Raw genomic sequence first — 22,512 nt, forward strand, 5'->3', positions numbered from 1 at the left:
CATTTGTTTCTTAGCACACTGCCCTCTAGCTCAGTCCCTCAGTGGCACACAGACAGTGAGCTCATCCCGGGGAGGATAGCTGGAGGGTGAAGAATGCTGTCTCTCCCAGTGGGATGCTGGGGGTCCCATGTTTCTGCAGTCCTGCCATGTGCCACACTGGTCTGTCTGGAGCTGGGTTCTGCTGCAGCTGACTCTCAGCTGATGGCTGGTGCTTACACTTGGCCAGAGACAAGCAAACCTCATGTGGAGACGTTTTGCTGGCCTTTCACCACAGTCAGACTGATAAATTGCTGCCTCTGTGCCTGTCTCCCTGGAGAGAGCTTCTTACAACTCTGGCAGGTTGAGAGGTGCCAATGAATGCAAAACCAGCCGTTGCTTCTGTTGTTCCCATCCGCTGCCCGCTCCCATGCCATGGGCAAGAAGCTGGCACTTGGCAGCACACAGGGTGCTGAGCAGGGGAGGTGGGCAGGCTGGATGGGGACTGTGGAGCTGTGGGAAGGAGGAGGATGGTATTTATTTGTGATGAATCTCTTGTAGGCAGTGGCGTTTTGCAACTTGCCTGGGAGCCATCTAGGCACAGGTCCTACAGCTGATGGTGTGATGCCCAAGGGACCATACTTTGCTTTTGCTTTTGCCTTTGCTTTCTTATCTACCTGTTTATTTTTTCTGCATGCCACTTGAACTCAGACTGAGTTCTCAGACTCCAGGTTGCTGCACTCCCCTCCTGCCATCAGCCCCATTTTTAACGATGTGCTAGGGCTATAAATAATTGAAGGGTGGGATCTCACCTATTGCTGTTTCCTGCAGTTTGCATTCCTGGCATGTTCAGGTCTGTCTCAGCCCACAAAGCTGCAGGGGCTGTGGCTGAGAACATGGGGTAGAACCCTCTGGCCTTCTACCCTATGCAAGTGAAGCACCTCCAGACCCACAGTGCTGGTGGGACCACAGCATTTTGCTGGTCTCTGTTTGTTATCTCTGATCTTCGACAGGCTTATGATAAACTGATAGTGTAAACAGAGACCACGAGCCCAAATCAGCCACTGCTGCAGACAGCAGGGATGGGTGGTGGATGCACTGCTGGACCCCAGCCCAGCAAATGCAAGACTGGGAGCTTTTGTTTGCACTTCGCCCATTATGCTTAGGAACAAAAAGATATCTCGCATGCTCTTCAGTTTAATTATTTGGTTTCAGGGATAAATATGTTTTTCCCAGCACTTCTGAAGAGAGTTTTTATTGAAAGCCAGAAGGCTCAGTGGAGTTACACCATTCTTGGCATCAATGGGCTTCTCTGCACTTGGCAGTCACTGGAGACCATTTCCAAGTGCCTGCAATCTGTGTGTTCCCAGTGACTGCATGACTGCCTTTTGTACCTGAATGAAGGCTCTGGAGATTCATCCACTTAAGCAAGCTGGTAATTTGTAGCACTGCTATACACGGGTGGGCAGGATGACACTAGACAACGTGAGACCCAGAGCAGCATAGCTTATCCCTAAAATGCAGACAGGACTTGCTTGCGTTGCTTGTTGGGAGTATGTAGTCCATTCACCAGGGTTGATTCTCCAGCAATGACCACCACTGGATCTCATCTCCTTCATTTTCTGTATTCTGTCTTGGCCATGGGAAGATTGTGTGCAATGCACAGTTGAACTGTGTGGAGCTGAGGTCGTTGATAAGGTCTGACATGGACACAGAGCAGATGCCATGGAGAAGGAGCAGAAGTGCATGGGACAGATTTGTGACCATCCTTTGCCTTCACTCCTTGACCATTTCCTGCCTGGAATAAAAGCCTCAGGGCATGAACTCAGTAAATATTAACATTTAATTTTATTCTCAGGATGAAGATTACACAGAACCATCCTTACATGTAATCAGATATTCTGCAGAATGTAGTATCAAAAAGAAATATATGTATAAAAATACCTTATGTTATATAACATAGCCAAGAGTACAGTTCTTAGCATGTCTGCAAGTTAGATCTTCCTTAGGTCTTCTGCTCCTCTACCTACACTACAAATGGCTTTTTGGATGGTAACAAAATGGCTGGGTGGCTGCTTCAATGTTGACTCATTCCTTGCATGCAAAACCAAAGTAGGAGGAGAAGTCCAAAGGAGGCTAAAAGCACTCAGAGGGGACAGCAGGCAATTGCTGCATGTTGCTTCCAGCTATAGGAGGGCTTTGCTGGCAAGTGAAGGAGGTGATGTCTCTGCTGAAGGAAGCTAAGCTCACCTGAATTTGTTCCTTGGTGGGGATTATTGTCTGTATGTGTCATGGTAGGGGAATGTGAAACTTTATGGAGTGTTGGATGGATTGGGGTGAGTCTTGGACACCAGCAATAGGCCAGAAGAGCCATGAACAAAACATGGAAACCTTCAGTAACCTGTAAATCAGCCAGAAGAATGGTCTGAAGTACAACTAAAAGGGACTTGGGTTTTGCAAGAATGAATGCTTTGCCACACAAGACTACCCAAGTCTGCATAGAAGAGGTTAAACACCAAGCCTGGCAACATGAGCTAGCAATGCTAAATGAGATCTCACCCTTTAATCCCTTTCCCCAGCTCCCCAGCAAGCATTTCCTCAGAGTGAAAGCAAAGGGATTTGGGACCAAGTGAAAGGAATGATGTGGTTGGCTGGCAAAGTCCAGCCGAAGTGCGGTTGAGCATCATGGCTACTGCTTGTGAAAGACCGGAGTCTGGAGCATATTAAAGGACAACAAACAAAGAAAGCTGTGTCAGCAGGCAGTGCTTAGTCACTCATCTCTCCAGATCAGGGTCCAGAAATGTCCACCTCTCTGAGGAGCCTGTGTTCTTCTCCACCCAGTCCACATAGTTGGAGACTTTGGTGTACACACCATACACTTGTTTGCTGCCGCACTCCTCTGGACCACCCCACGAGACCAGCCCTTGGGCCACCCATCTCCGGGTTCCTGGGTCCTGAATGACAAAGGCTCCTCCGCTGTCTCCCAAACAAGTGTCCTTCCCACCTTCATAGTAGCCAGCACAGAACATGTTCTCGGTCACGCTGTAGTTCCCTGAGCGGGACTCATAGCTGGTCTTGCACTCTGCATGCAGCACCACTGGGAGCTTGACGTATTGCAGGATGTCAGATAGTGTCCTCATGCCTGAGCTGATGATCTCATCCACAGTGATGTTGGGATTGGAGATTCCCCAGCCGGCCACCAGCCCCAGTGTATTGGGGTGAGGTCCTTCTAGCTCATGCTCAAACTGGGGCAGGCAGATGGGCATGACGTAGTTCCCCATGGTCACCTTTTCCTTCAGCTTGACCAGAGCAATGTCATGATTGTAGTTCTGGATATCAAAATCCTCGTGGAGGATGATCCTCTCTACTGTCCTGTTGACAGCCTCCAACTTGTTCCTCACATCATGAAGGGCCAGGTACACAGTGACGTGCTCCTTGGAGACGGGAATGACAGTCTTGTCCCGCCTCTGGGAGCGCAGCACGTGAGCGGCTGTCAGCACCCAGGAATCTGAGAGCAGGGCCCCGCTGCCAAACCACTTGTCGTTGGGCACTCGGGACATGTCCTCCACCACTATCAGGGCCTGCCAGGGAAAGAAGCCAGGCTCTGCATTTCGCCCCCCGATGATGCGCTTGATGATCCCGGGCAGAGCACGGGCTGGCCGGCCACACACTGGGGACAGAATGGACAAGATTGTTACTCCAAACACTTATCTAGGGAAAACAACCTAGGGATTTCCCTGTAGATTAGGCCACATGGATGGTCATTCTCATAACCAAATGCTTTCTTGTGACTTTTCTTTCTGTAGTGGGGAGCTCTCAGGATGAGGCTCTGCAGGAGTCCATCCTATGTTCAGCCATGGGCAGTCGAGGCCCAATTCATCCCAACAAGTTTGCTTTAAAAAAGTGGCCTCCCAACTTCCATCTCCTTTCCTAACCTTGCTGTAGGCATGAAAACACAAAGTGAAAGCTCATAGCCACGAGGCCATGGACTGACTAGGCACAATTCTGTCTACCAGTCCTGGTGCATCGCTGTCCCAGAGAGTCTCCACTGAGCTCAGGAAGGCTCAAGCTCTTGGTGCCTTTTGGGACAGGACTGCAGCACACATAGCCCATGATGAAAAATGTAGGCTTGTGCCAAGGGGTGGCATGTGCTGGAGCATAGGGGCTGGGGGACTTAACCTGCAAATAGCAGGTTAACCTGGGGGAAAGCGTGGCCTGTTTGCTGAAAATGAACACAGACCATCAGAACTGTCTATAGCACACCATGGGACGTGATGCCTTCACCCAGTTAGCTATCCCAAAGCTGAACCAGAACTTCTGGTACTGAAGTTAGGCATGGATCCATCAAAACACATGAACCAGGATGGGGCTTCAAGCGCTCTCAGTAGGATCAGGTCTTAGACTTGGTTTACATTTGTGTGATTTGTGCTCCAAATGCGGACCACAGTGCTACCAGACTCCTTTTGGAAGGGGAAGAGGCAGAATCCTTCTGCTGTGTCAAAGATCTGGTGGATGCTATGATTTTTGCCAGGTGTAGATTGCAGAGAAACTGAGCTGTAACTCAAAGAGCTGTACAGTTTTGCTGATAGGTGGTAAGAAGACCTGGACGATATTCCAGCCATGACTCTGCCTCATGCTCCTCTGTTGGGAGAGGAGGATGCTGAGCCTCACAGAAAGAGGGTCAGACCTCAGGGTGATGGGCTCAGGGCCAAGAGCTGGGGCAGGATCACCAGGAGCTGCTACTGTGGATTTGCTATGGCTGCTGCTAGGAAAACTGCTACTGGAGGGAGGATGGGGAGTGTCTGCCTGTGCCTCACTCTCCCAGTGCTGCAGGGAATGGAAAACGTGCTCCTGCCTCCCCGCCCAGCCCAGCTGTTCTGCTGCACCCAAGCTGACAGCCATCCTGGGGAGATGATTTTAGAGGAAGCGCATCCAGCCAAATATTTATTCTATTAAATTACATATCAAAAACGCTGACCGGGCTGCAAATGCTCCCACTAATGGCAGAGGCAGGCGTGCTGCGGCCTGGACGAGGAGCTTCTATTGATGGGGAGGTAGCGTGAGACATGAGGGAAGATCTGAGGAGCAGCTGGCCAGCTGCTGCCTGCACTTCCCCATCTCAGGAGAGCGTCACTGTCTCTCTGGGATTTTCCATTTTCCTGAAGCCTCTCTGACTTCTGTCACTAATCAAGAGGTCTGGAAATGGCCCACAAAAGCAGCTACATCCACAAAATCAGCTACATCCCCAAAAGCTGTCCCCATATGCTCCCAGCACAAATCATTTCAGGCTGAAACATCAAGGAGGGATGCAGACAGCAGCCACTGAAACAAGAGCAGCCACATCTCCACTCTCTGGAGAACGGACACTCTACGAGACCTGCCATGGGGCTGAGCCCCACCGCCACGTCCTGCCCTGCACCGCAGAGCCATCCCTGTGCATCTGACCGCAGCCCGCACCCAGAGCAGCTGCCAGCCCCGCCTGCAGCCAGCTGCGGCCAGCCCTTGTCCCAGGGACTTTTGTTTAATCCTGAGCGGGCGCCTGGCCTGGAAACTTGCTGGCTGCAAACATTTCTGCCACTGCTCAAAGGCTCGGGGCTTTGGGCTCTGCGAAGCGGCTGGGTTTTTCTACAAGAGATGTGCTAATTGCTCCTGCATGGGAACACACTGCTTATGGGAGCCAGTGGCACCAGGCAGGTGACGGTCTGTCCTTGGCTGGAGCTGTCTCTGGTGATGCTGGGGGCTAAATGCACCCCAAGTTGCTGAGGGTGCTGCTTCCCTGACCCCTGACACTATCACCCTTCTTGCCATAAGTTGCAATGGTCAGATATGAACAGCCCATGACATTTGCCACCATGAAGCTGGGTCTCTGCCCATGACCAGGGGCTGAAGTCAGGCAGGCAGCCCCCTCCCACACATCCCTGCACCCCTCACCATGGACCCCCCGTCCCCTAGTACCTGGTCGGCAGGATGGCAGCGCGGTGCCCAGCTCCTCGCTCCTCCAAACCCCCGATGCATCACACGTGTATGTGGCTGGAAGAGAACAGGTCTTAGCTGGGCTGTGCTCCAGCATGGAGGGCTTTCTGCAGTGAGATGCAGCCCTGCCATCAAGATCTTCTGAACCCATTTCTCTTTCAAGCCTTCTGTGTTCCTTTCCTCACTGACAGCCCTGTCCCCATACCACCACCCCTGTGTCACTGCCCTGGGTCTATAGAGCTGTGCTTTGTCTGGGAGCTGCTGCCCCGTTAGCTCTGCTGGTGCCCATTACATTAATGCGTGCCGGATACAGGGACCAGATGCATGGGGCTATGAGCAGGGAGGCAGGAATGTGTGGAACTCCTTTGACTTTCCATGCTGAGGGAGGAGGAGAAGGAAAGAGGGCTGAGATGTACGTGCAACCATACTGCCCAGGGCTGGATCTGAAGGGTGCAGAGAACTGTGGTGCTCTGTGCAAAGCACCTTATGAGGTCTCTGTTTATGGACCAAGGGGATAAGCTGCCAACTCATTCTGCCACAATCTCACTGTTCTTCTTAACCCTGTGCCCACCCATTCCATTCCCCCAGCTCACCGGTGCTGTTGGGGGCCATGTGGTAGTAGGGGTGCTGGCAGTGGTACTGGATGGCTGCACGGTACGTGGTGAGGTTGTTCCTGGAGAGGAAGGTGACAAAGCCGTGCTCCAGCTCTGGTGGCGCTTGGCAGTCAGCAACTGAAAGCCAACACAGAATCAGGGTTGAGCCCTGCATCCATTCATGGGCTTTAGCATGGGTGGTGGTTTTATAGGGTAGAGAGGGGTTCCACATTGCCCCCTACCCTTTTCTCTAGGGCGATGTGAGGAGCACAGCTCAGGTGGCTTCCTGGCTTGGCTCACATCCCTCCTGGGATGTTCTGAGTGCCTTCAGAGGAGAAGGAACATGCACAGGCAGGTGAAAGCTGCTGGGGGATGCTCTAGGAGTTTATCTCCACATCCCTTATGAATGGATAGGAAGAAGCAGGCAGTTCACCAAGAACCTCCTCTGAGCACAAGGCTTTGTTGGTAGCACATCCCTGTCCCTCCTGCTGAGCAACCAGTGCTGATGGGCACTGATGGCTCCAGCTGAGCATCCTTGGGTCCTGGCTCTTCTGCAGTGACAGATGGAGGACATGGGGAGCACGGCTTGGCTGGGTCAGCAGACGTAGGGAAAGCCCAGCCTCATCATGCCTTGCACAGCCTGTTCCCCCCTGCCACTCGCCCAGGTCTCATCCTGCCTGGAATATGGAGGTCTGTGAAGCACTGTTAAGCTGAGAAGCTGAGCAGGGGATGGGTGATTTTGTAGGAAGCAGATCCAGCGTGTCAGGGGCATGTGAGCTGTGTGTAGTCATGTGCTACCAGGCCTGGCTCCTCCTGGCGTGATCCAGGCTCATGGGGACACACACTGATGCTCAAGATGAGTCACCTGCGTGGGTGAGAATTGCCTGGTTCACGGCACGATGCTGTGGTTCACTGTTCGGCACGGTGTCCACCATCCCCACTGCTTCCCCCTGTGCCCAGGAGCACAGCTTTGTGCTGTGGTGCCAGCACCGTTGGGCCTTTGTAAGGTGCTGGGGAATGCTGGGGCTTGCAGCAAGGGGTAAATAGGTGTTGGAGGACACGTCTGGCTGGCATGTCTGCTCTGGGGTTATCTGTGGCTGCAGGTCTGTGCCCCCTGTCCCACAAAACCCCTACCCTCCCTGCATGTCCCATGTGTCTGGGGCAGTTCTGATGCAGTTTGGATGGGCTCTTGCACAGCAGTGCTGCCCAACAGTGTCCTGCATCCTACAAAAAGAGAGAGGGGAAGGAGTTCGTATCTTGAGGATTCCCACATTTTCACCTTAGGAGAAGGGGCACTGAATGCACTCCCCATCTCCCATCCTTGAGTCCTCCTCCCAGCACCCCCAATACCTCTGAAAGCCCTGGGTGCTCTTGGGGACATGGATGGGACTAGACAGCAGGAGCATCCCCTACACCAGTGCCAGGGCTCGGTGCCCGCATGCAGCCTCTCAGGGCTGCTGGTGCCAACCCATCGTCTCTTGCCTGAGGGAGAGCTGAAAGGATGCTCGGAGAGAGGAGAGGAAGGAGTGTTTCTTATTTGTGACACTTGGCCTGGGAGGAAGGGAAGTGGGAGGTTAAATCCAAACAAACCAACCATGTGCTGGGCCAACGCTCCTCACACAACCACCAGCATGGAGGGGAACAAAGCAGGGCTGAGGCATCCGAGGGACTGGAGGATGAGCTGGGAGCCTGGGGCTGCTCAGGGACCTTCCCAAAGGGTGGTCAATAGGGAACTTGTCTCCAAATTTTTCCTTCTGGAGATGAAGTTAAGGAAGTGTAGTGTACAGAGGAGGTTAGGAGTGCCATGCTGGTTAGACAAGCCACGGAGGTGGAGCTGGCTGCACGGAGCAGAGCGGGCGCAGAGGCAGGCTGCCCGTCCTGGTGGCATGGCCAGCACCAGCCTCACACAGCCACTTGCTCTGAGCCGGCTCTTCTGTCTGTCTGGTTGTCGGCTCTGTCTGCAGCTGCACCGAAAGCAGAGGGGAAGGAGGAGAGCAGAGAGAAAAAGCTTCATTAGTAGCTGAGCAGACAGAGGCATGCAGGAAACACAGACCCCAAAACACCAGAAATCCATAAAGAAATCCACCAGAAATGCCCCCAATGGGCATCCCAACGGAGAACCCAATGGAGACCCCAGTGAGCATCCCAATGGGGACCCTAATGAGGATCTAATGGGGACCCACTTGGCTCCTGAGGGCAGCGGCTGGGAGAAGCTGTCACAGAGCTGGGCAGGGCTGTGGAGCTGGATGTGATCCACCTTGGCTGGAAAGGTTACTATTTTCTGCATTGCTTTCTAAATTATTTTGTGCCTCTCCCAGACATTCGGGGGAGGTGGGAGGCACAGCAGTCTGAAGTCTGGATTGTCCATTTAGGGGCTTCTTGGCTATCCAGGATAGCTGAGATTTAGCACAGTGATTTATCTCACACAGGAAGGGACCAGTTCCAGCCTAACAATGCAGGTAATCATTTCAATTTTCTCCACAATTAATGTCTTTCTTGTTAAAGTATCTACTTTTTTTTTTTTTCTTCTTTTTTCCCACATTCTTTCTTTTTCTAGACAATGCCAGTTTTCATCTGATCTCTGTCCAAACTGGATAAAATCAACGGGAAACTGGTGGTGAGAGTGTGCCTGGTGGGCAGAGACATCACTGACCCCGCGCTCTGTAAGAAGCTCTTTCAGATATGAATCTATTCAGCAGGTCTGACAGGCTCCTATTTTCCATTAAAAATTCCAGAAATGTACTCCTGAAGTAGGAACCAAAATATCATTCAAATAAAAAGGGATCTGTGTAGAAGGACTTGGATCCCACATTCCTTGAGAGTTCTGGAAGGTGTTGGGACCTTCCCTGGGTGTTTGTTACTTTTCTCCCCTGTGGGTCAGCCCTGCGGCAGATGAAGTGCCTCATGGGGGGGCTGAGGGGCACCAGTGTGTTGGGGAAAGGAAAGAGATGTTATCAGGTGCATGAGCAGCACAGCTCCTTGCCCTGAGCTGAGAGAAGAGCTGGGTTAGGTAGAAGAAGAGAAGATGCAAATTGTCACCATCCTTTCATGCCCTAATGCCCAGGGTCTTTGAAGTCCCCATTTGGAACTAAATTTGGTCCAGGACCCACATTATCTCAGACTGTCTCAGCCTGATCAATCCCATCTCACACAGGGATCCACCACCTCCCTCCATCCCTTCCTCTGGCAGCAACCGTTCATGAAGAGGCATCCAAGGCAAGTCTGATGTGATCCATGTCCAAATTTTGCAGTTAAACAAGTATTGAGGGAGCTTGCAGGTGTTTGCTGGAAGGAAGTAGCCATCCCATCTCACCCAGCCCTCCTCACAGGGTTCAGCCCCAAATTTGCCATCCAGCAAACTGCAGCAGAACCATCTCAGTGCTCTGCTCGCTCAGCTCCCAAGAGCCAGGCTTGCTCTCTCCTTGACAGGGAAACAGTGAAGCTGGTCACAAATCAACTTATGAGTAATCTAAGGGAAAGCACAAACCTCCTGCTTGTGGCATTTGGACCAAGCCCCATTGTGTTAGCCAAAAGAGCTTTGCAGTTACGTAGCCTCTCTGGCTGGAACTGAGTGAGGAGCTCTGCTCTGGCAGGGCAGCTCCATTCAGCATGAAGTTTCAGCAGGAAAAGCATGTGGATGGGGTGTGGGAGGGTCTCCTTACTTTTGCAGATGGGGATCTTGTTGCTCCATGTCCCATCCTTCAGACACTCGATCTGGAAGGAGTCACTTTCCAGGTTATCCTGTGCAGAAGAAGACAGGAAGAAAAAAAAAAATCCCCACGAAATAACATAATGTATGAGACAAGGAAATGCTTCTCTCTATAAAAAGCCAAATTCTTGGTGATTTAGTCAAGATATATCCAGACCCTCCTGGAAGAGGGCTTTTCTAGCTAAAAATGGCTAAAGGAGGCCAGGCTCCTTTCCCACCCAGCTCCACACCACCTCCCCATACCTTCAGCACTTTGTAGCCAGTGTTGCAGCTGATGACGACCTGGTCTTTAAAGGTGTACTTGGCTTGGGAAGGCTCGATTTTCCCATTGATTGGGGGTTGCACCAGTGGACAGGGGTTTCCTTTGAATAAAGAGCAAAGGAAGCAGGAGTCAGCTGAGTAAGAGGAATAAATGGAGAGTCCCAGCCCCACCATCCAGCCCCCTTGGCTGTGTCTGACCATCCTGCCCTGCTTTGCAATGTGGTCTCGTTTTCAGAGACCATCTGGGTAGGAAAAGAAGTACTCTTTGAAGAGAGGGTCCCTTGTTATTTCATTTATCTTGTGATTTCCCTTTCCAGGAAGAGGATAATGGCCACAAACTCATGGTTTCCACCTGCAAGGTGCCCATTACCCAAGCCCATCAAACAGAGGAAAGCAGCAGGAGTTACCAATTGCTGTATACGACAACTTCCAGCCCCTGTTCTCCCCTGAGTTGTCACTGTGGAAGAGGATCTGCACACTGTTGGTTTGGGTTTCAATGCGTCCTGGGGACTTCTCTCCACAGAAAGGGCCAAACTCCCTCTGGCCAGCTTTGATCTGCCAAAAGAAAGAAGGGAGGGTGGCATGAGGGGCTTTCATCATGAGGGGACCCATCAGACCATCAAATTTTGGTCCCATCTCCAATGGGTTCCACTGAACATGAGATTCTTACTGGCTTCACTGGTCCCATTTAGACAGGGACAATATTTGTACTATCACTGACCCAAGGTATGACAGGAGGGCAGGGGGAGGGTGCAGAGCCCAGCTCACCTTGATGTAGTCATAGGGACACGTCACCTCTGGGTGGTCTTCCACATCAAAGCTATCCTCAAAGCTGAGGGTGATGAAGAAGCCATCCTCTAGCTCAATGCGGTACAGGCAGTCTGAGCTCTTGGGGTAGGGACTGGGGAAGTCAGCACTGGTGACCACTCCGCTCCTCTGGGTGTACAGGTTGTCACTGCACTCCACTGCAACACAGCCACAGCTCTGTCAGCAAACCATCAGCCACCCCAGCCCTGGCCACACTGAGGATGGATGATGGGCACCCAACCCTTCAGCTGCCTGTCATTCTACCCAATACTGCTTGCATCTGGCTCCCTGCCTGCTCAGCCCATTAGCAGCATGGAGCACGGATTGTGGTCTTCAATACGGGTCACAGAATAGTAGAATCATACAATCATTAAGGTTAGAAAATACCACTAAGGTCACCTAGTCCAACCCCAACCCATCCCCACCATGCCACGTCCCTCAGTGCCACATCTCCACAGTTCTCAAATACCTCCAGGGATGGTGACTCCACCACCCCACTGGGCAGCCTGTGCCAGCGCATCACCACTATTTCTAAGAAGAGATTTTTCCTAGTATCCAAGCTGAACCTCCCCTGGTCCCTTTGCCCATGCTGTGGTGGGCAATACCTTTGCAGGTCCTGTTGTCGGAGTGCAGGATGTAGCCGAAGCGACAGGAGCAATAGTACCCTCCGATGTAGTTGTGGCAGTAGTGGTCACACGCCAACTCCTCATCACTTTTCTCCAGGCACTCATCCACATCTGGGTTGGGGTTGCGGGGAGACAGCAAAGAAAGGAGGTCACCCTGCAGCCCCCAACATACCAACCACATCCTGAAGTTTAAACATCCCTTACCCACGGCCGTGTAATGTGCGTCGAATCCAGTGAAGCGCTCCTCGTTGGAGAAGTCGGACCTGAAGGTGAGCCCCATATAGGGCCCTGGGGACAGGATGACTTGCTGCCCGGGAGCCTGCTCGGTGTCTGTTGTCTCCCTGCCACAGAAGGTTGCCAGCTCCTGGTCCTCTGCTTCAATCTGAGGCAGAAGGGCTGGGTTAGCGTGGATCACATGAAAGGCACGGGGAATGACATGTCCCCAGTGCTGGCCACCTCTCCCCATTCTCTGTGAGTATCTTCAAGACTTTAGAGCCTGCAGTGTGTGAGGTCAGGCTGCACTTGCTCTCGCTCTCAGCAATGACTGCAGTAAAGCAATTAAAGGGTTTCTGAGAAAGAAGTGGAGTCTCCACTTGTTCCTCCCTCTGAAGCACATGCAGCAACGTGGATGCAGAGGATGAGGGAGGAGGGTGTCTAGGAGAGGATGAGGATGTGGACAGGGACCAGGAAAAGGAGGGTGTGAAAATCACCTTCTTCCCCTTCCCAAGAACCAACCTTTATGGTAGCACCTGTGTGAGAGCTGGGAGGTGCTGGGACCCCCAAGCAGACCCCAGCCCCCTGTTCAGGGATGTCCCCGCCACCCAGGGTGCATGCGCTGTGGTCCAGGTGGCTGCAGGAGAGGACCAAGGGGCCAGTGTGCCTGTCACCATCACAATGTGCTCACTCTCTGAATCCCTTTACAGTTGTACACACACCTTGTAGCATGGCAATCTTAGTGGAAAACCCTTCTAGACTCCCTAGAACCACATCCTTTCCTCTTCCCTAACCATTTCCCCGACTCCATCTCCTCCTCCCACAGACTCACACCTGCTCCCTGTCCCTGTTCCCAGTGCCCCATGGGACCTGAGTATGAATAACCCTTCTGCAGAGGAATGCAAGCCTCTTCGCACCATGCCAGCCCACTGTGCTTGTGCCAAGCATACGATATTGAGGTTGTAATGAAGCATGCAGCCTGGGGACCCATGAGCACACTGTGATGTCACCCTCTGTCGTGAGGCCCTGGAAAGGTAGGATTCACCTGCGGCCATCCCAGACCCTCAGGATGACCCAGTATGAGGCAAAAAGGGAAATTTCCCAGGGAGGAAACACGCTCATACCAGGGAAAGACAACATGGAAACGGCAGCTCAGCAATGCTTTGACATTGCCTCCAGATATTTTCCATCCTCTCATGTGAGCCAGAGCTGGCCAGAAAAGAGAGAGACTTTCCGATGATAAATTTTGAGAATTTGGAGAAAAAGCACGTGTCCGCATTGGGACAAAAACCCAATTGAATGTTTTGTTTGTGTGTGTGTGTGTATGAAACTGTTTAAAAAAAAAAAGGAAAACAAGTAATTTGGGGTCCATCTGGTTTCAATCGCTTTGAAATATACTGTGGTGCTTTAGAATCCCCAAAAAAGGGTGTTTTGAAACGAAACATCACTGTGGACTGAAAAATGGGAGCGCTGTCTGCAATAGCAAGCAAACCCCGCTCTGCGGATGCTGCACAAAGTGGTCCTGTCCCCAAAGCCCGCTGCAGCGTCTTACTGCAGAGCTGCTTCTCCTGGAGGAGAGCTGCCAGGGGCGGCTGCTTCCAACCAGCTCCTCCTCACCTCCATGGGGACATGTGGGGAAATGTCCCCTATGTCCATGTCTCCACCCGCGGACTCTCCCAGTGTGGGGCCTCGCTGGAGGTATCTGCATCTCCTTATCAGTGACGGGTCCCATGCCCCGGGACACAGCCAGCAGGGGCGGCCCTGCGGCGGTAAACTAAACAGAGAGGTCATCCCCCCTGGTTAATAGTTGCTGCTTCTGCTGAGGACTGTATACTTTTTCGTAGATCATTTACATCCCGCGAGCAGCCTGGTAATTAAATCCCGGTTGTTTGTTTGGAGTTTCTCCCTCTCGGGTCACGATGTCGACGTTTTCACTAGAGAAGATGTGTCCCCGAGGGAAATATCAATTGCCGAGGAGAAATTCCCTATAAAACTATGCTGAAAGAAGCCTGCTTTGAAAAATAAAATACGGTGACACTTAAACTTCCCTGCAGCACTGCCTCCCACTGGCTTTGCTGCCTCTGCTCCCCTTGATATGGTGCCTGTCCCCACGAATGGAGGAGTCCCCACCCCGTCTGTGGCTCTGTCCCCATGGGCTGTGGATGGAGCTGGCAGTGGACACGGACCCAACACACAGTAACCCTGGCTGCGCCCCACACAGTACAGATTGGGGTAGCAGGCACCAGCCAAAGAAGAGCAATGATGGCCCAGAGCTCCTCCTGCAGTGGGTGGGTGAACAAAGCATTCCCAGCACCGCAGGGAATGTGGTTCAGTGTCTGCCACTGGAAAGAGCACGGAGCCGGCAATACGGAAACACGGCCGCCAGCCCCCGGCCCTCCAGGAATGTGCTAATTGGAGCAACGAGGGCAAAGCGTTCTGCTGGTAATATATATCCATGGCTCATTAGGCCGAGGAATTGCAGTGCCGGGCTGAAGACACTGGGAACATGACATAGGGAGGAGGTGCTCGGAGGCAGGGAAGGGCACGGAAGGGCCCCTGCAGAGCCGCCTTGCAGCCAGAGCCCATGAAAGGAGGCAACACCCAGGTTTTGTGCAGAACTGATGCTGTGCTGTGGTGCCCAGGATGGGGCGTGCAGAAGTGCTCGGGTGTGTGCAGGAGCAGCGTGCAGGCAGCAGAGGGACTGCTGCTACTCACTCATCTCCTTACTGACCTGCCACCCTTTGCCATCTCTGCTTGCACAAATAAGCCATGCGAGCATTTCTCTAGCAGCCACGCTCTTTTCACATATATATACATACCCACATGCACATGTATGTGTGTATATATATAAATCAACAGCTATTGTTTTAATTAGCCATTGTTTCAGAGCTCTGGAAACTGTTCCCTTCTAAGACCACCCTGGAGGCACGGATCTGTGCATGCCTGCAGCTTGGCGCATCCCAAGATGGCTTTCTGCACTGCTGAGAGCTGGGCAGTGGGGGAGCTGACAGGGGCAATGATCACTGCATGGCACACAGACTGGGTCCCCAGCTTGTGCTGGGGCAGCTCAGCCCGTGTTTGACTTCTGTCTTATGGTGGGAAAGATGACAGAGATCCTGATGCACAGCACACTGAAGTTATGCACTGGCACACGCTGCCCAGGGAGGTGGTGGGGTCACCGTACCCAGAGGTGTTCAGGAACTGTGGAGACATGGCACTGAGGGATGTGCTTATGGGCATGGTGGGGATGTGTTGGAGTTGGACTTGGTGATCTTAGAGGTCTTTTCCAATCTTAATGATTCTGTGGTTCTATGAGCCTCTTTGCTGGGGCTGGTGAAGTATTTCAGACACGGATCAATTCGTGTTGGGTCTGTAATTGTATTCAACAGGCACACAATGCTGGCCTCTGACAAAGGGAGGGCTGGTGCTGTTTTTGCATCTCGCACTGATGCAGAGACAGGACGTGCAGCCCCAAGGAGAAAAAGGGCCTTGGAGTTGTTTGCTGCTCTCCTTTTGTTTTCTACACTCTTGCTTTAGCAGCGTAAAAATCGCACCTCTCCGCAGCGGAGCAGCTTACGGATCACCTGTAATCCATCCAGATGGACGTTTCTGAGTGCTTTCAGCACTTTTCATCTGTAATTCTCCGTGAGCTGAGCTACAGCCCAGAGCAAATTTATACAGCTGAGATCTAAATCCCCGTGAAAAATGCCGCCTTCTTATGGAAATCCAGCGGCAGGGAAAGCTGTGATGCCAAGTTGGCACCATGGCCAAATAACAGGGAGCCTTTTGAAAAAGGAAAAATGAGCAGGGGGTGAAAGGTGGGAGGAGGAGTAAAGCTTAGAATGGGGAAAGTTTCCAAGAAATCCGCTCCTTGAGCTTATTGGGTTTTTAGAGCAATATATCTCTATATATGTCCCTAGCCCTTGCGCTTGGAGAAGATCCAGGAGAAGCAGAAAGAACTAATCAAACCTCAATGAGAGCTGTTAGTAGCAGAATGAGTGCCAGCACAAAGGGGAAATTAAAGCAGCAAACACATCCAAGAGGAAAAAAAAAATGGAAATGTTTGCTTTGTCTTAAGGCAAGAATAAAATAATAATTTCAAGTAGCTGGCACCTAGCACTGAGTGCTTCCAGACCCAGTGCAACCTCCACCTGCCTCTGTGCAGAGGAGCAGAGTGAGGTGTGTGCTGGGAAACGGTTAAGGGATGTTCAGCCCTAAAATGCAGGAAGCACCTGCTTGCTGCAGCTGGCCTGCCAGAAAGCACCACACCTGGCCAAACTCAAAGACACTGAGAACCCACCTTTGTCTTGGAGGTGCAGAGCCTGGTTAGGAGAGCTATCCACTGCTTGTAGGAAGGATGCTCTACAGACCCTCACCTGGAGCCTTAAGTTCAGATCTGATCTTTATTTTTGATTCCCTTGGGTGTTCTAAGAGCCTGCAAGCTGTGACTGAGGTCCAGGTTGCCTGTAAGAAGCACCCACAGCCACGGCATAGTCAAGGGTGCCCAAGTGTGGCTGAGCTCGGTGTGGCTGAGCCCTGACTCTGGTGTCCCACCCACTGGTTACCTCATGTTGTCAATTTATCCTGCTCAATTCCTCTGCCTAACACACGGGGAAAAACACCTTGTTCCCGCCTTTCCAAGCACCACCTTCTCCCAGCTGGCCATAAGCATCGCCTATCTGCTCCTCCATGCATCCACCAACACCACAGCTCACCTTCACGTAATCGTATTCACAGAGGTAGGATGACTCCAAGTCAAAATGCATGAAGTACAGCTTGATTTTAAATCCCTCAGGCACGGAGATGTTCCACGTCACTTCTGAGTCGCTGGGATAGGAATCGGGGAAGTTTGGAGAGCGGATCTCTCCAAACATTTCAGTCAGCTCAACTGCACCCACCGCTCCGAGCAGCCAGGCACACATGGACCAGGCCAGGGGGTACCTGGAAAGCACACAGGGAAACCCAATGAAACCTTGGCCGTGCCAAAACTCATCAGGGGCTCAGTCTGGTCTTCCAAATGGGCTGTGAGAGGCTCCACAGGAATGGAGCAGGAAAGCCGCTTTGCAAAGTGTGTGATGGAGGTGGTGTGTGAGATGCCTACAGCTGCAGGTACCATTAGGAGCTCCATGCTTTTCCCCTCTGGCAGCTGCAGCCACCAGCTCCACATCTTCGAACTAATGGCACGCGGTTGGGGAAATCTTCATTGAGTAAAAGAACAAACATTAGGGTGCTTAATAAAATAATGATGCTTTTTGAATCAGTTTAATGAAAGTATCGTGGCAATAACTACTAAGTACTTATTATTACCGCTTAGCCTCACCCTGCCAAACTGGGATCATTGACTCTCAACAAACAACAAACTTCTTTGCAGCTGAGCAAGTATGGACCACAGCAGCATAACACAGTATGCTGTTTCAGTATTTCCCCCTTCCCTTCCCTTCCCTTCCCTTCCCTTCCCATCCCATACAGATCTTTTGTTATCAAGCTCAGATGTAAAAAAAGTCTGATCTAGAAGAATTTGTCCCAGTTACCAACTTTGCCAGTGCCTAAGGAGGGCACAGAGAATGAAGAGGACAGGTCAACCTGTTGCAGTCCAGCTGTATACAGGCCTTGAGATTCAAACAAGAATGTGAACATAGGCAGAGCATTTCTCTGTTTCTCTGACTCTGCAAAGAGTCAGCAGATCTCTTCCCGTGCTGGGTGTGCAAACTCCAAAGCCCATGCTATTGCTTGGGACCCAAACGGATGAGAGGCCATCACCACCTCACATTCAGTGAAGCACGCAAAGGAAAAGTGCAGGAAATCAGAGCCATTTGAGAAATTTTCCGCTTTCTAAAATAGGTAGTAAGGCCTGGCAAAGGCTTGTAGGTGTGCACTACATTTTCTGGAAAGACCCACACGTGCATACATGCACGGTTTCAAAATCAGGGCTTGATTTAGGTATGCCGATGAGGAAATTGAAGCTCTATAAATGGCTTATTTTTAACCTATGTTCTTTCAAAACCAGGGCACTGGTTTTCTGGGGCTCATCCGTGTAGTACCATCACTTTCTCAGGCTGCTGGGTACAAAGCAAAGTCAACGGGCTCTGAGAAATCCGCTTCAATTCTTCTTTCGAGCGGAGTGAGGCTGAACATGCCTTCCTCTGACAGCATGTCCGAAACCACAAAAATGCGTTAAGGGAAAATCTGTTTCTCTCCTGCTCGGTGGGTGCAAACGGGCATCACTCTCGACCCAAAAGCGAGCTTCCCTTTGGCAGGGCTCAGCTCAGCCTTGCCCAGGCTCCGACCCCATTCCAGAGCCGTACCCCACTCGGGGTGAGCCCCGCGCCCCGCAGCCCCCGCCCGACCGCGGCGATGCGGCCCCGTGTCCCGTCCGCACGGGGAAGCGGTTCCGCGCTCCGGGGAGGGCAGCGCTGCTCCCGGCGGCACTCACCTCATCCTGCCGCTGGGAGAGGAGAGCCCCCGCTGCGGGCTGGGCGGCGGGGACGGCTGCTTCCCCGCGCTCCGCTGTCCGCCTTATCGTTGTCCGGAGGTTTGCGAGCGTGTGCGCGTCTATGTGTGTGTGTCTGGGGTTGTCTGGCATTTTCCATGCAGGTCACGCCTTCCTCTGCCTGCAACCGTTCCCCACATCCCTGCACGCACACACGGACCTGCCTGCATTGAAGCCCTCTCTCCTCTCCTCTCCTCTCCTCTCCTCTCCTCTCCTCTCCTCTCCTCTCCTCTCCTCTCCTCTCCTCTCCTCTCCTCTTTTTGTCTTCTCCAGTCTCCAGAGTTTTGTGTGTGTGTGCTCATGCACATTGTGTGTTGTTTTTTTACTCTCTCTCTTGTTCCTCTCCAGGCTGCCTTGCCAGATGGCAAAAATTTGCCTCTCAATAGCGATGGAGCTTCCAGCAAAAACAGAAGGCAAGAACGTGTGAAAAATAAAAAATAAAAAATAAAAATAATAATAATAAAAAAAAAGCCTGTGCGGTGCTGAAGTGCTACGGGGATGGAGCTGTAGCCGGGATCAGCGCTCAGGACCCTATTTCAGCTTCTCTGCTTGGGACCGCAGTCCGGCTTCCAGGAAACTTTCTGTTTGCAGCAGTCGGAGTCAAAGCTGGGAGCTCAGAGCTCGGATTTGCACTTCCCACAAAGCTCGGGGATTGCTGGGATCAGCACTTTGTCCCCGGGATAAAGAGCAGCGTCTGATGCGGACTCTGCTCAGGGCAATAACTTTGCACTCCGGAGCTGCAGGCTTGGAGCCCGGCTCTGCTCCGCAAGGCAAAGACCTGCACGCTCCCACAAAGAAACAGGAGTTTCTTTTCCATTCTCTGCACCAGGAGCCCCAGCCCCTTCTCCAGGAACGACACACTTCAGGACATAAAGAGCCAAACTTGAAGAGCGGTTGAAGCTGTTGAGCAGCTTCAGCTTGAGCTGGTTAACGTAAACCCCACAGACGTACCCTGGCCAGCACGGGTACACACACAGTGTGTCACAATGCACACACAAACAGGAGACTGAAGGAGACCTGGGGGCGTCGCTCTGCCACCTCCCAGTCCTCCCAGTCTCTGCCGTTACAAATGCAATGGAAATTCCAGTCCCCCAGCCCTGCAGCCCCTCCAGCAAATGACAAGCTGGGAGGGAAGAGGTCCAAGGGGGAAATAGAGAGATTTTCCATTTCTTGCCTTTGTGCTCCTGGGGCTGACAGTTTCTTGGCTTTCGGTGCAGAAAACGCTTCTCTCACTCTCGTGGGTCACTGCTTCTGCACTGGGTGCTTAGGAGACACAGTTGAGTAAAATAGAAAGGTATGAATAGAAAAGCTCTCAGAAATAGCAGAGAGCTCTGAGCAAAGCAGAGAGCTCAGCCTGCCATTATTTGTGTCTCTATTTGGGAAGTTCTAACAGCTCATCATTGTACAAACATCAACTCTCACTCAAGTTAACACACCCAGGCAAGCTGATCAAACTAATTAATAGCTCTGCAACATGTCAAGTGCAGGGCTTTATTTTTTGCAGGGAAGTGTGCTCTTGTCTGAACACGTCAGTCTTCTTTCCTTGCCTGTTCTGCAGAGTGGGCCCTCTGTGCACTCATTTTTCTTCCATAATAACTTCTGTAGCTTTTTGGAACAGCACCTGTAATTCAGGAGCAGCTTTAAGCCTGCAGTGACCCCATGAGCAGCCCTCCCAGCTGATGGCCCGGGTGCTGCGAACATCCCTCCCACGAGCACTGCCCATTCTACTCGCAGCATCTCTCCTCCATCTCACAGGAGATAGGAGCTCCGCTCCCTGCATCTTTCCGCCGGTTCAGACGGGTTCCTGGAGCCCCCTCGTGGCTCTCTCTCCCTGCTGGCGGAGTCCCACCAAAAGCATCCTTGGAGGCACGCATCCCTCTGCTGCGGGGGTCTCCCTGCAGCCCCAGCGCTATAGAGGCAGACAGACCCCTCCCCTGAGGGCACCTGTTGGGCAGGCAAAGCAAGGCGGTGGCAGTGGGGACCCACAGGCGACCTGCAGAACAATCTCCCTGCTTCGTGAGCCTGGGATGAGGCAGGTCCATGGGGTCTTTGCTGTCCCCTGTCCTTATGTCCTGCTCCACGCTATGCTGTAACAGTCCACATGAGGTGGAGGTGTCCTCAGCCCAGAATTGAGGGGGAAGGAAAGAAGGATGTGAGGACATCGCAAAAAAAAAACATGTGACAACGGGGAGAAAGGAGGGACAGCGAGATGGGGACAGGAGGAGGATGCACGGGGATGGGGAAAGAAGCACGGAGGCGAAGGGCGAGGGGAGGCAGCGCGCCGTGCGTCCCCGCAGCCGGCGTGCCGCTAGGTGGCACATGGACCGCTGTGGGGACAGAGAGCTGCGCGACACTGAAGTCCTGGGGGGCTCTTGGGGACAGATGAGCTGCGACCCTCCTGCTGTCACGTCCTACGGGAGGGTCGTGCCACGGCCCCTTGCTGGTTTCTGCATCCATGCGGCATCAGTAGAGGGGACCTACAATATATTCTGTGCTATCAGCACAGCCCAGTGGCTGCTTGCTATAAATCAATGCTTCGCTCGGCTGCAAGAGAAAATCAGATCCATAATGCTGTGGATGGAAATATTGAGCTTTCTTCCCTTTTCCTCAGCAGTTCCTGACAGCTCCCAGAGCTGTGCCTGTGCTGGTGCTTAACCTGACTCTGATGGGTACTTTGATTCTTTTCATTTTGCTGGAAAGGAAGCCCCTAAATGTTTTGGAGAGTGTGAGGTTTGAGGTGCTGGAGCAGGACAGGTTACAAGCTTGGCTGTTCCTGTACCACTGCTGGAGGACAGGCATGAGATCAGAGCATCTCTGGCACATCTTTAAGAGGAAAAGCCAGTGAGATTTTTTTACCTGCAGAGAAAAGAAAGCTGGGGCAGTCTCAAAGCCTATAGTCCTTCCTCACAGCCTGATCCCCTCAGCCTTTCTCAGTCCTAAGCTGCTCACGTCAAGAATATTTGCCATCCCTAGGTGCCCAAGTTCAGAACACTTTCCTTGTCCAAGCTCATCCAAGAGCTCCAATCCTGGGGGATCACTGAACCCTGTGAGGATCCATCAGGAGCTCCAGCCCTACAGGAGCCCTATGAGTATCCACCATGCCCACCCCTCTCTATGCACACCGGTGTCCCTTTAAATGTTGGCATGCCATTGTAATGCTCTCAGACAAGCCCAAATCACCCAGATTTCCCCCCTGACCGAGCGGCTGTGAAATTGCAGCGGGGGCAGAGCCTGGCATGACTGAAGTGATTACACAAGTGGCAAGGGTTGATAGCAAACCTGCGGCAGTGGAGAGGACTGCATGCTGTGCCTTGCTCCTGAGCACAGATAATGCAAGCCAGCTGAGCTCAATCAACAGTTAGTTTGCAGGACCTTGCTTTCCGAGGGAAAAAGAAGAAAGAAAAAAAAAAAAGAAGAAGAAAAAGAATGATGCAGAAAAACTCAAAGCATTATTTCCCTTTCTTTTTTTCTGTTTTTGGTTTTGTTTTGTTTTGTTTTTCAAAGGCTTGGCTTGCCTGAAGCTGGTTGATGTCAAACCATGGCATGAGTCATTGCTAAGGATGGTTCTGACAGCACCAACCGCTGCCCACTACCCAGCACTCACAGCATTTGGAGCTGCAGGCCCTGTTCTGGGCATAGAACTCTCTGCCCTAAATGCAGCCATCATGCTTCTGCTACTAGAGAAGATGGATATCTACTTTCTCATGGAGCCAGCAGGCCCTTCCAAGTCCCCTCAGGGGAAGCTCATAAAATCTTTCAGTTGGAAAAGACCTCTAAGACCATCAAGCCCAACCAATAACCCATTACTCACTAACCCATGTTCCTCAGTGCCACATCTCCATGCTTCTTTTTATGCATTTATCC

The 22,512-nt window shown here is 52.1% G+C and overlaps 1 protein-coding gene across 2 annotated transcripts; it reads right to left on the bottom strand.

Moving 5' to 3' along the window:
* Positions 1 to 1,805: 1,805 nt before the first annotated feature.
* MASP1 (MBL associated serine protease 1) lies at positions 1,806 to 18,846 on the bottom strand. 2 transcript variants are annotated; one of them, XM_042820310.1, is made up of 11 exons: positions 18,592 to 18,846; positions 16,874 to 17,099; positions 12,150 to 12,327; positions 11,925 to 12,056; positions 11,281 to 11,477; positions 10,920 to 11,067; positions 10,495 to 10,613; positions 10,205 to 10,283; positions 6,543 to 6,680; positions 5,932 to 6,006; positions 1,806 to 3,646 (listed from the first exon to the last, which is right to left on the bottom strand). In XM_042820310.1, the coding sequence occupies exons 1-11, from the start codon at positions 18,594 to 18,596 to the stop codon at positions 2,751 to 2,753; spliced, it is 2,193 nt and encodes a 730-aa protein (XP_042676244.1). In that variant the 5' UTR covers positions 18,597 to 18,846; the 3' UTR covers positions 1,806 to 2,750. The 2 variants fall into 2 exon arrangements, with proteins under 2 accessions (XP_042676244.1, XP_042676245.1); XM_042820311.1 differs by lacking the exons at positions 1,806 to 3,646; positions 5,932 to 6,006; positions 6,543 to 6,680 and adding an exon at positions 6,984 to 8,506 and having other exon boundaries at positions 18,592 to 18,844.
* Positions 18,847 to 22,512: the final 3,666 nt, after the last annotated feature.

The sequence above is a fragment of the Centrocercus urophasianus genome, unplaced genomic scaffold (assembly GCF_019232065.1).
Source record: "Centrocercus urophasianus isolate 14NV4802_14NV808 unplaced genomic scaffold, USGS_Curo_1.0 seq_19, whole genome shotgun sequence".
In the NCBI taxonomy this organism is placed as follows: domain Eukaryota; kingdom Metazoa; phylum Chordata; class Aves; order Galliformes; family Phasianidae; genus Centrocercus; species Centrocercus urophasianus.

Bases quoted from the DNA above. Each gene is read 5' to 3' on its own strand.
- MASP1 (XM_042820310.1), bottom strand. The intron at 11,478-11,924 runs GTATTGCCCACC...GCTGTGTTGCAG, and splicing joins CGACAACAGGACCTGCAAAG to TGGAGTGCAGTGACAACCTG. The intron at 3,647-5,931 runs GTACTAGGGGAC...TTCTGTCCCCAG, and splicing joins GCTGCCATCCTGCCGACCAG to TGTGTGGCCGGCCAGCCCGT.